Here is a 14,020-nt window from a genome sequence, read left to right as displayed (position 1 = left end):
TTGTGAAATACTGTATTGTTGCATGTATCAATTAACTTGCATGACATGATATGTTAATCACTAGCTGTCCCGTTTTACTGTGCATGAGCACCGTTTCGTCAGAAAGTTAGATCCGAATTGGGAGTGACAATGTCCACGAATAATAAAAGCAATCACGTGATAGTACATGGGTGGCGCTAAATAAAATTATCCTGAAAACACTCTCCCTAGGGAAGTTACGTTCTTCACGCTTTCACAGTATGTTTATATGAGTGTTGGGTTTGCGTCCATGCCGCGTCTTTAAAAGTTATCATTTGGATTAGACGTTTGGTAAGCAAAATCTGCTATACAGGGAGTCCAGTACTAGAAAACTCCTGTGCCAGTATTACTCCACAAAAGGTAGTTATATTCAATGATAATAATGGCGATAACGCTAACGCAAGCCGAGATATCACCGTAATAAAGTGAACCTGGTCTTATTTTTGCGGTTGCGACAAGATAACCACTCATTTACAATTACGGCGCCTGCTGTACAATACATTTCTAATGGGAATGATTGCATAATTCATGGCTAAAATTGCAAAACCGTCCCTACACGTAAATAACCCATAGTAGTAGCCGCGCGCGTTTTTTAATTGTGGCGTGCGCTTTGTAGTTTCTTGGCCGCGCGCCTCACTACCGTGAGTCTTGATTATACAGTATAGTTAGCAAGTCAAATAAAACAATACAATAATAACTTCTACAGTATCTTTAGTAATTGTCCTTGTGTCTAAATCAGAAGAAAATTTGGCAAAAAACTCAAAGCCTGCTTTTGGGGCATGATGAGTACAGAAAATTGAAACAAAACAGCCGAGCTATGAAAAAGGGTTGTAAAATCAAAGGTGGTAGACAAGAAATGACTGCATTGATGTTAATGCTAATTGAATTATAATGGCGATTATACTACTTTTAAATAAATTTTAATAATGGTTGTGGAAAAATTATTAACATTTGTTAGTATTAATATCATTTCAGCCATTTCTTGGCCACCACTTTTGATTTTACAACTTTGTACCCAGGCTATTGAAGGCTGCAGTCTTTCTTTTTTAACAGTTAGGCTGTTTTTGTATGGATAACCTTTGGTAACAACAACTTGTTTTTATGAATCAAGTATTTCTTTCAATGCCTTTCTTTTATGTTCAAAACGTGACCAGAAAACAATGAAGGTACATGCTACAAAAATTTTCAACTATGTAGTTGCTGCAATGAATTCAGTAGTTGAACTCATTAACAAAGATGATTGTTATTATGTATACTTACTGGTTATGTTTTGGAGTTCCACAGACAATGTTTCAACATTTTCACCAATCGTTATATCACAAGTGTACACTCCTTCATCACCTTCCATCAGATAGTCAAATTGAAGGATTGTTGTGTAAGTGTTACCATCAGCAAATGTTGGAATAATGGACACTCTGTCATCTTCTATTATACTTCCATCAGGTCCTACCCAGGTAAGAGTTACTTCACTTATATCTGTCCCAAAAGCTGTTGTTACTGAGCAAACAATGTTCTGCATTTCACCAACCATTGCTTGCATGACTCTAGATGGTTGCAGTGTAATTGATGGAAAAAATTCTGTAAAACAAATAGTCAAATTGTAAAAGTATCAAAGAACATATCTGCATATAATTGCCACAACAAAACTTCCAAATTACATGAAGAAGATACATGTCCTTTAACTTTTATTTTTAGAACTATTGTTCAATGCAACATCAATTAAAAGCATTTACTATGTGTACTGTACGTTGCACTGGTTTATATATATATATTTATTTATTTATTAATTATCTAATTCATCCAAATAGGAAGGGGTGGCACCAAAAGGCTAGATCTGCATGAGGGTGCTTACCATTAAATGATTGCATCTTTTCAACTGGTGAAACATTATCATATTCATGCAATAAATGTGCAAGATCACATACTGTCAATAAATGGCTAGCATTTGATCTAAGTGAACACATTGTTTGAAAGAGTTAAAACTAAAGTATCAGTTGGAAAAACACACCCTTTTAGAGCCACACCATGGTTGAATTTTTCCTCATGAACACTTAAATTTAAGCAAGTTATACTTCTTGTTTATATTCCCATATACTATGTAATGCATGAACAACTATAGCTACAGGTATATGTTTTGTAACTTATGTATAGTAAATGTAATACCTGATACTTGTAAGTCATATGGTTCACTGGTGTACTCCACACCATCAATGATAATAGAACAATTTAATATTCCACTGTCAGTTACTTCTATTTCAGTGATGTTAATAGTTTGTTCCACTTCCATGTCAGCAAAACAACCAGTAGAACAAACCCAAATAAAATCACTATCATTAAATGTCAGTGTAGAGTTGACCTCACAGGTGAAAGTGATGTTGGATCCAATCAGGTGTTCAAAAGTATTATTACTGTCATCAACAAGGTCACCAGGAGGATCACTTATAATGGTAACAAATATATCTGTGTAATAAAATTAAATTATCAGACTCCATCATACATTATGGTAGTACTGTGTAGTAGGGATCATGAAGGTTTGCACTTCATTTCAAAAACAAATATTGACCAGAAACCAGCCTCATAATACCTTCACAGTACTTTGCTAGTGTTAGTTACTGTAGGAGGTATATAAGTTGAACTCAAAGGTGCCTGAGTATAATCTAATTGTTGAACTCTTGACAGTGTGACTTGTTTGTATATTGTTTGTAGCTGAACTCTCTACAGAGTGATTTGTTTGTAGCTGAATCATCTACTGGGTAACGTGCTTGTAACTGCACTTACCACAGGATGATGAGTTTATATATCTGAATTCTCTACAATGAGACTTTTTGTGGCTAAACTATCATCCAGTTTATTTACTTTGGGGCAGCAATGGACAGCTATCATTTGCTTTTTCTTCTTTTATGCAAGAATGGAAACAGCATAAAATGAATGAAAACCATCATTATTGTAACAAGACACAATGAAATAACCATTTCAATAAAGTAGGTGATTTGAACTATAAATTAGAGGTTTTCAGAACAATCTGAAACACATATATTATTATTTACAAAGAGCCATTACGTTTGAACTTACGTCATGCAACAGCAGTGTTGTTTTACGGAACCTAGGTCATTATGGCTGTATAAAACAATAAGGAACATTATATTAGCATCTCGATAGACACCAGTGTGAATCGTTTACTGAACGACTGTGTTGTTAATCACAATATACCCATATTGTCTGTGGAGTATTGTGTTTAACTGTGGCTGGTGGGGCAAATCTTGTATTTGGCCAAAAATGTTTTGGCGACTAATTAAATCACTGACTGACTTTTCTTCAAAATATAGCGCTGGATAGTCTTTGTTTACCATACTGACAAACATCCATCCTTCACTGTTTTATTAAGAAGTCTCAAACAACCATTGCTGAAGTCAAGTTACATACAAAGTATCATATGTCCAGAAGTCTGAAGAGCATATCTATTATTTTCACACAATTTCCAATATTTCTCATAGATTGTTGCTGCTATTACAATGGATGACGTAAGGTCAGATGTGTTGGCATCTTGTAAAGTGCAACAATCTCCACCACACCCCGCCATACAACACTCTTTCCTTCCTTACTACATCTGGCAGACTGTGCTATGTATGTACTGTACTATTGTTAGCATATTCTGATTATTCTGAAAACCTCTATGCAAATTAAATGCTGCAATAGGGTGACTGAACTATTAAAGTATCTCAATTGTGCACTTGCTACATGCAGTTGGATTATAACTCGATGGTTTCTACTCTGATTCTTCTATACTACTGCAAGGACTTTCTGTAATGGACTTTCAGCTCACTGTTCAAAGTAGTTTGCCTGGTATATGTGAAAACTAATAGTTTTTAAACACAAAACTTGATTACAGTATTGTGACACAGGTTGGGTTTTGCCATGGTAATTACCTTTCATACCACAAAAAGGCACTCCTTCAATGATTACTCCAACTACATAGCAATTTTTAACTCATTCCTTCGAGTGGTTTACCCTGTGGGTGTGACAGAAATTTGATATTAGTTTACATGAATAATCAGTCATAACTCCGTGAATGTTCACCAAATTCCTACCAAACATGGTTTAATGAGCTCTTTAAGTATGCCAAATTTCAGCCTGATTTGAGTGTGCGTATATATTATGTGTTTATTGCAGATATTTTGCAAAGTATGTGAAATGAAGAAGAATAAGGAGAAGAAAAACATAACAAAACTTTGGTTGCTCATATCTTGGAGAGGGCTATGGCATTTTTTTTTCCACATTTGGTATTTTGACTCCATTATCTGGTGGACACTTCTGTAGCAAACGTGGTTGAAATTGGATAAGGGATCACGGAGCTACATATGTGTGAAAATAATGTTTTTTCTTACTATCAATATACAGCACTGGCTTATGTGTAACCCCATGTACCTTATATCATGTGTTATCATTGTATCATTGCTACTTGCTATTTGTTGTCTATAGTTATGTACACTTACTGGCTTTGCAAAAAATGTTATGCGCTTAGCATTAGGGTGAAGTAGGGAATGATAGAACTCAGTGCAGCAGAAGGGTGTTGTGCAAATATACTAGACGGTGCAAGTGTATATGAGCACATACAAGTGGTATAACCATTGCCCCCAGGGGTGTGGCATGGTTACCAACATTAGAGGCTGTTTTGTACTACTTGTAATACTGTATGTTTAATAACCCTATAGTTAACAGCTAAAAACTTAGCCAAAATAGGTTTTTATTGACTGCAAATAGCCTGTTGTAAAAACTTTTTTTTAGTTCTTTGAACAAGGAGACAGCATCAGCTAAAGCTGTTTTTCAGCTGTGCCCTGGACAAGCATACATTAACAAAGGTACATGCATGCAATTATTAAAACAATAACAATATTAAACTTTAATGTAGCTTAAATCAGCTAGTTTAAAGCTATTTAATGACTTCATTTCAGTTAATGAAGTCAGATAGGCAAGCCACGATAATAGAGGCTACGCTTTCCATAGTTTAAGTACATGCAGGCACATACAAATGATGTAAATTGTGCCCTGTATGGCCTGTAACAGACATTATAGATTTGATTGTGGTATGCAGGTAGGAGAGTGACAACTTTGTTGAGATCTTATAAACTCGCATGACAGTATGAAATCTACAATGTTCAGTCAAATTGAGATTAAACATAGAGGAGCCAGTAGAGTCAAATGATGAAAAACATCTCTAGTCTTTTGAAATGACCAGTATTAGTAGGCACCCACACAATGTCGCAATAATCAATTATTGGCAAAACATGTGCCTGATACAATAGCTTCATCACATTGGGAGTGAGAGATTTAAGGCAATTGATCAACTATAGCTTGACACAGACTCTCTGTAAAACATACTCCACATGGTGGTACCAAGTTAAATGTTGGTCAATATAAATTTCTAAATATCGTATGATAGATACCTGTCTCAGTGGAATACTGTCAATACTGCCTAGTGACAGGTGTAATGTCCTCCCAAAAGTAGGCTGTTGGGTCCCAATGAGCATACACGAAGATTTTGGAACACTCAGTTTCAACTTGTTAGCAATTATCCAGGTAAAAAGCTGTGTAACAGCACACTGAAGTGTGTGTGTTCCAGTTGTCTGAAGTCATTATGACAAAAATGCAATTCTGTATTATCAGCAGAATTGACATAAACATTAGTAATGGCAGTAGGAAGATTATTAACGTATAATAGCAATAGGCCTAGAATAGAGCCTTGAGGTACGTACCCCAGCTGTGACTTCTCCTTTACATGAGAGAGCCCCTTGTATGCAGAAGTTTGACTAAAATGGTGCTTTAAAACAAGAACATCTATGTTAAAAAGGAAGCTATAATAATCAGAAAGAGAACACAATTGTACTGAAATCGCTATCATAGTACCTCAAACTCTATTGACCAATACAAGACACATTTAAATTAGTGTATATTCCCTTGCCTATTACATCCAAAGTGAATTGATCAAGTGCTACTGGACCGGTACCATTAATATTAACCAAACAGAATACAAGTCTGCCATTATCAAAGGGTGTCAATTCTTCCAGTGTGAAATTTGCACTGTACACTGCTGAGTTACCAACTATGATGGGATCTACATCTTCAAATGTTTCCAGTGAAAATAGTGATAATATTGATATATCCACACTGCTTGTAATACCCCTCACTGCTGTTGCATTACATTCCAGTGTGAGTGATTGTCCAGAAATCTGCTCAGTTACAGCTATCAAATTTACCACAGGAGTTGGAACTACAGTAGCAGAACAAATAGTGAGCATAATAAAATTACAACAAAATGACAAAATTTGATCATTTCTACACACACACACACCATATTATGAACAATGACTATCAAGCTTAACAATTTTTCTGAAATTTAATAATCATGCCACATATATTAACACAAGCTTATCACATTTTTTAATAACAAAGTTTTTTTGAGCACTGTTTCCTTCCAATAGTGTAAACTCTAAATTATTGGCAAATAATTTCTGATTATCAGCACAAAATTATGTTCAATGGTTTGATAATTTATGGCATCTATTAAATGCATTGAAGTAAAATTGGAGTATGGTACTACTCAAATACAATGTTGTCTTGAAAGAGTGTGAGTGATTAAGAAACTAAAGGTCAGTCACCTGTTTTGCTTGTGAATATTCAACCTATTTTGTTTGGGATGAATACTTGCAAGTGAAATGGGTGCCATGCTCTTTAATTAGAAGGTTTTTAGTGCTTGCACTCTCACAAGTCTATGTTGCATTGAGCAGTACCATAGAAACTGCCCATTTAAACTTTTGAAGTTTACACGTATTTTATGTGTTGATGTAGGCCTTTATGGTGTTGGGGTCACTGGTGAGCATTGTTCAGAAATGACATGAAGTGAAAAGGTGATTAGAGAAGGAAGGGAAAGCCACAGTGGCCATGGCCATGGTCACTCTGATTGAGATGCTGTAATCAAAGTTGACAAAAAGCCAGCACGGGCATCTATGTTTAAATGTGATTAAAAAGCTGGCACCAGCATCGCTATATGTTTTGCTAAATTGCTATGTTACTGGCACTGTATCATCAGTATTAAGCACACTAGTTGTATTAAGGTACACTGTATGGAGTAAAGTTTTCAGTGAGATGTAATTTATTGCTCACCAATAAATTGAAGTTAATGTGCTCGGTAGTCATAGCGTGCGGTGAAGATTCAATAATAAAATATTGAGGCAATAATACCTGTTAAGCAAGTTCTGTAAGCTCATGTGCTATACTGTGTCTTGTGAGTCAACATGCCGTTCAAGGTGTGATATTATCTCCAGCTGTAGAAAAGGACCAGATCCTGATACTAAATGCTCTATCTTCACTGAAGAGGTAACCCGTCATTGTTGCTACCATGAACAAGTGTACTACTGCTGACTCGTCGAATTTGATTGTGAACCACTCAATAGCACTGCCGTTCCCAAGTGGGATTTGATACTGCCATTGTGCTGCTACTACCGTCGTCCTAACACTGCTATCATTCCGATGTGCGTGAGTTATTTTATGTACATTTTGTTGTTTTAAATGTATGTGGTTCACACCCATAGTAATGCCAGCCACTCGTCATGCATCTGAAAGTCCAGCAGCCGAACCTTACAGCCTCGTAGGCGCGCCCAAATTCCAACTAGTGGCTTTAACAGCGACGGCATTGAAATCCCAACTTCATCATTACTGCTTGTCCACAACAGGAAAAAAAGCTTCATTAGTAGACCATCTCTACAACCACATATGTTCACTTTCCGAAGGAGCTGCTGAACGTAACCCTACCACTAAACGCATGGCTCTCAAGCACGAAATTCTACTACCCAATAGACAAATTTCATAATAACGAAAAAATCAACCGTTGCCCCTAGCAACCTAAATTTTACATTATTTGTAGGTGTCAATGTTTTAAGTCACCTCTCCAAGTTTTAAAAGGATAGCATATATAAGTCATGAGATATGACATTTTGAAGTTGCAATTTTCCCATACATTGTCAATGAGAGGGGAAACAGTTGCCCCTTCTCTGTGATCACACAAATCATGGGATTTAAAGAATGTCATATCTTATGACCTATATATGCTATCCATTTAAAACTTGGAGAGATTATTGTTGAGATTCACACTTACAAAGTATGTAAAATTGAGATATATGTACTTTCGAATTTTTGGTTTTTACATTATGTTGAAATACCTGATTTTTGTGGTTGCCCAGAAGGGGCAACTGTAGCCCTATCACATAGATATGTATGGGAAAATCACAAATTTTAAGATGTCATATCTTATGACATATACATGCTATCCTTTCAGAATTTGGAGAAGTTACTTTAGACATTATCACCTAAAAATATTGGGAAATTCAGGTTGCTAGGGGCAGCAGTTATTACTATATGCTATAAAACCTTATTATGAAATTTGTCCATTAATTCCTTCCAGTGCCCTATCAACACATTCCACAAACACATTCAGCAAATCCCAGCACTCTACCTCTGCCACAACAACTTGTAGACTAGCTGACTGCTTACCTCCAACAGTATCGAACCCCACCAGTAGGAATCCAGGATTGGAAATATGGAAATATTACAGATGATGATAACCTGTCTGTTTCATTGAGGCTAACTCATACCACTGTCTCAGTTCCAGCTCAAGTGGTAACTTCATTACCTGTTGTAACATCAATTACCACCACCTTGTCTGATGCCATGTAACCTGCAGTCACTAGGACCCCACTACCTGCAACAATATGTGCTGTTACCATCCTGCCACCTCTGGCTAACCTATCAAGGTCTCCACTACCTGTTATCCCCACTAGGATCAGAGATAAGATAGCAAGAGGTGAGTACATTGATTTTGCAACCTTGTTACTTAAAGCCATGTTTGGTACAAACAATCCCTTGTCCCAGCAGTCAGTAACAATTTAACTTAATCCTGATGGTAACTTGCTTGCCATTCAACCAGTGCCTATTGCCAGCAATTCCTCTGCTAAAATACCCTCCATTGCTACTTGGATGGAGGCTTGGAACATATACTCATCGGTTCGCACATGCGTTAACTCCTCTTGTGCACTAGAATTAATACATTATCAATGCATTATAACCTCAGCTAACTCTGACCATCCCTTGACAGCATGGTTTAAATATGACCAAAAATTTGCACAAACAAGTGACTCATCTCTATGATGGGATACTCGTCACCCTGACGTATGGCTTGAATGGTTTACCATAAATGCTATGCTTCTGCACATTCTGCAACTATTCCCACAAATGCGACTGTTGTGGAGGTGATCACACGGCCAGGAGCTGCCCATTTTGTGGGCAGCCCAGACCTTGATAAACCCTTACCATGGACCTCGATACGACCATTTATTCTTGAACGTGAGCTAAGTAATTATCCCAACAAAGCCTTTGTTAGGAGGCTCATTAATAACTTACGACATGGCTGTGTAATTGGCTATGCAGGACCTCAGTTTATGTACTTTGCTAATAATCTACACTCTGCATCTCAGCTGCCAGAAATAATTGACACCATCCTGTAAGATGAGTGCAGAACTGGACGTATTCTTGGACCCTTTCACCACCCACCCCTCCCAAACTTTTGTACCTCTGGTTTAGGCCTTGTTCCAAAGCACGACAGAGGATGACGAATTATTTATAATCTCTCAGCACCTCATGAATGTAGCATTAATGATTACATTAACCCAACAAAATATTCTCTGTCTTATTGCACAATAGATGATGCATACAAAATAATTAACACTAGGCCCTGGTGCACTTATGAGAAAAATTGATCTAAAAATGCATTTCGTCTTATCCCAGTTAGAGGAAAGGATTGAAACCTTCTCGGGGTATGCTGACACTATATAGACACATGTCTGCCTTTTGGCCTCAGGTCAGCTCCCCACATCTTCAATGAATTATCAACTGCTATTCACTGGATTTTGCAGCACTCCTACAGTGTACAACATATACTCCATTACTTGGATGACCTCTTCACTGCCGGTCCCGCTGATTCACCAGTGTGGGCACGTAACTTAATAGCCATGTTAACATTATGTGACAAGATCAATGCCCTTATTAAGATGTCTAAAGTTGAAGGCCCTACCACCTCACTGACTTTCCTGGGAATTATAATCACTATGGATACATAGGTTTAGTTGTTAAAAACAGAGCCATCTCGTAACCTCCTAGACGATTGTGGGAACGTTGTTCTGTGTTAGGAGAGCTGTTTAATAGCCTCCATTGGTCCTTGTATTAGTATTAACTTCCATTAAGTTCCCTGAATTTCAGTTTTCTGTTATCTCCAACTGTAATGCCTTACTGCATCTCTTCTCAGTATCTTTTAGGCAGAATATCGACGAACCAGTGTACTGGCAGTAACGTCCGGTTGACTGTTCTGGACGCCCCTCCTGTGTGTCCTTTTGGCGGCATATCGACAAAGCGATGAATCTATTAAATTGGCAGCATTGGACTTCCGGTATAGTTTCAAGAGTGATGACTGTTTCATTTTCTGCCGTAAATCCCCTTTTGCAGCGTCCTTTAGGCAGTATATTAATGAAACGTCAAGATTCACTGTGCCATGCAGCACCATGCATTCTAACACCTCTCCATGCGCCTCTTTCTTGTAACGCATGTGCAATGTTATTCTCCAATTATTGCCAACCCTTCTCATGTGTGCGCCTACCCAATCTTTCCTCCAGTCATGGTGGAGCTTCAGGTTAGTCACTATCATAATACACTCATGCATGCTTGACTGCAACATTAACCTAGTTTAACTAGTTAAACTCCATTTAAGGGGTCTATAGTGCCTACTTTCTCAAAAATATGTGTGTTATTATATAGTTATACAACGGCCACGAGTGCTCTGCCTGATATAAACGCACGAGCCTGAAGGCCGTCAGGCCCGAAGGCAAGTGCGTTTATACAGGCTGAGCATGAGTGCACGTTGTATAACTGTTATGTACCACTCACCTAATAGGTGGGGAGAGTCTCACAAGACAGCTGTAACGTTTATAAAGGCCAGGTTTCTAACATCGATTGTGGGTAACCAAGCCAGACGTTGCGATGACGTTCTCCCTGCAGTACTGCAGCCACCTTCGCTGTTCGACTCTCATCATTTAGTGCTCAGCATGCCAGCGTGCCATATAGACTAAGCACCAGACTAATCGCCATAGTGATTCTTTCGAGCGAAAAAAAGCAGTTAAATAGACGGTTTAAGTAAACAGAATCTAACTACTAAACGATACTAGTCTATTTCTTACTATTCACACTCGCTAAACTCGAATCTGGTGGCATGACAAAACTGGTTCCCACAATTGAACGTAAAGGTTAGTATTATTTAGAATATATTTGTTTAATTGAGTCATTGTCGAAGTGGACTACAGTTTAATCTGGGCTAAGATGGCACCAGACTAGTAAGGTGTATAAGTACGTTTATATATATGTAGACTAGAGTTGTGGCCACCCGCGTTGGCTTTTTTCGATCGCCATTGGCTGCTTGTAAACATTATACGTATTGGTGACGTTATGGCCCACAATCTACCTTTACATGTCAGGCTATAAAAGAATTCGAGTGATCCGTGAAGTGTCTTTCCACCTATTAGGTGAGGTGTCGTAGTGGTCTTCGCCACCGGCACTTGTGCTATGCTGTGCAAAACTGCAGCCAGTGCAATATCTGTATATTGCACTGCGGTCGGTGCATTATAACGTATAATGCACTCGTTGTGGTCTAAAAAACTGCAACCAGTGCGTTATAAGTTATAATACACTCGCTGCGGTCTGCAGCAGTGAAATATACAAATTATGGCACTGGCGGTGCCTTTGAACTGCCCACACAGAGTGGTACATATTAGAGTATTACAATAATATTATACAGTATATTTAGCAAGTCAAATAAAACAATACAATAATAACTTCTACAGTATCTTTAGTAATTGTCCTCGTGTCTAAATCAGAAGAAAATTTGGCAAAAAACTCAAAGTCTGCTTTTGGGGCATGATGAGTACAAAAATTGAAACAAAACAGTCGAGCTATGAAAAAGGGCTGTAAAATCAAAGGTGGTAGACAAGAAACGACTGCATTGATGTTAATGTTAATTGAATTATAATGGCAATGATACTAGTTCTAAATAAATTTTAATAATGGTTGTGGAAAAATTATTAAAATTTGTTAGTATTAATATCATTTCAGCCATTTCTTGGCCACCACTTTTGATTTCACAACTTTGTACCCAGGCTATTGAAGGCTGCAGTCTTTCTTTTTTAACAGTTAGGCTGTTTTTGTAAGGATAACCTTTGGTAACAACAACTTGTTTTTATGAATCAAGTATGCCTCTCTTTTATGTTCAAAATGTAACCAGAAAACAATGCAAGTGTACGTTACAAAAGTTTTCAACTACGTAGTTGCTGCAATGAATTTAGTAGTTGGACTCATTAACAAAGATGATTGTTATTATGTATACTTACTGGTTATGTTTTGGAGTTCCACAGACAATGTTTCAACATTTTCACCAATCGTTATATCACAAGTGTACACTCCTTCATCACCTTCCATCAGATAGTCAAATTGAAGGATTGTTGTGTAAGTGTTACCATCAGTAAATGTTGGAATAATGGACACTCTGTCATCTTCTATTATACTTCCATCAGGTCCTACCCAGGTAAGAGTTACTTCACTTATATCTGTCCCAAAAGCTGTTGTTACTGAGCAAACAATGTCCTGCATTTCACCAACCATTGCTTGCATGACTCTAGATGGTTGCAGTGTAATTGATGGAACAAATTCTGTAAAACAAATAGTCAAATTGTAAAAGTATTAAAGAACATATCTGCATATAATTGCCACAACAAAACTTCCAAATTACATGAAGAAGATACATGTCCTTTAACTTTTATTTTTAGAACTATTGTTCAATGCAACATCAATTAAAAGCATTTACTATGTGTACTGTACGTTGCACTGGTTTATAAACTGCCATTAAGTGATTGCATCTTTTCAACAGGTGAAACATTATCATATTCATGCAATAAATATCAAAGATCATATTATACTCTCAATAAATAGCTAGCATTTGATCTAAGTGAACACATTATTTGAATGAGTTCAGACTAAAATATCAGCTGGAAAAACACAACCGTTTAGAGCCACACCATGGTTGAATTTTTCCTCACGAACACTTAAATTTAAACAAGTTATACATCTTGTGTATATTCCCATATACTATGTAATGCATGAACAACTATAGCTACAGGTATGTGTTTTGTAACTTATGTATAGTAGATGTAATACCTGATACTTGTAAGTCATATGGTTCACTGGTGTACTCCACACCATCAATGATTATAGAGCAATTTAATATTCCACTGTCTGTTACTTCTATTTCAGTGATGTTAATGGTTTGTTCCACTTCCATGTCAGCAAAGCATCCAGTAGAACAAGCCCAAATAAAATCACTATCATTAAATATCAGTGCAGAGTTGACCTCACAGGTGAAAGTGATGTTGGATCCAATCAGGTGTTCAAAAGCATTATTAACATCATTAACAAGGTTACCAGGAGGATCACTTACAATGGTAACAAATATATCTGTGTAATAGAATTAAATTATCAGGCTCTATCATACATTATGGTAGTACTGTATAGTAGGAATCATGAAGGTTTGCACTTTATGTCAAAAACAAATGTTGACCAGAAACCAGCCTCATAATACCTTCACAGTACTTTGGCAGTATTAGTTACTGTAGGAGGTATATACATCAAACCCAAAGGTGCCTTGAGTATAATCTAATTGTTGATCTCTTGACAGCGTGACTTGTTTGTATACCTAAGGATGGTTTGTTTGTAGCTGAACTCTCTACAGAGTGAATTTTTTGTAGCCGAATCATCTACTGGGGGACTTGCTTGTAACTGAACTTTCCACAGGATGATGAGTTCATATATCTGGATTCTCTACAGTGAGATTTTTTGTGACTGAACTATCATCCAG

At 37.1% G+C, this 14,020-nt stretch overlaps 1 protein-coding gene across 1 annotated transcript; it reads right to left on the bottom strand.

The window, feature by feature from the left end:
- Window positions 1-5,930: 5,930 nt before the first annotated feature.
- Window positions 5,931-13,447, bottom strand: LOC136260846 (uncharacterized). Its single transcript, XM_066054768.1, has 3 exons — window positions 13,324-13,447; window positions 12,501-12,818; window positions 5,931-6,286 (listed from the first exon to the last, which is right to left on the bottom strand). The coding sequence occupies exons 1-3, from the start codon at window positions 13,445-13,447 to the stop codon at window positions 5,931-5,933; spliced, it is 798 nt and encodes a 265-aa protein (XP_065910840.1).
- Window positions 13,448-14,020: the final 573 nt, after the last annotated feature.

The sequence above is a fragment of the Dysidea avara genome, chromosome 1, assembly GCF_963678975.1.
Source record: "Dysidea avara chromosome 1, odDysAvar1.4, whole genome shotgun sequence".
In the NCBI taxonomy this organism is placed as follows: domain Eukaryota; kingdom Metazoa; phylum Porifera; class Demospongiae; order Dictyoceratida; family Dysideidae; genus Dysidea; species Dysidea avara.
This window is presented reverse-complemented; position numbering and strand designations above follow the sequence as displayed.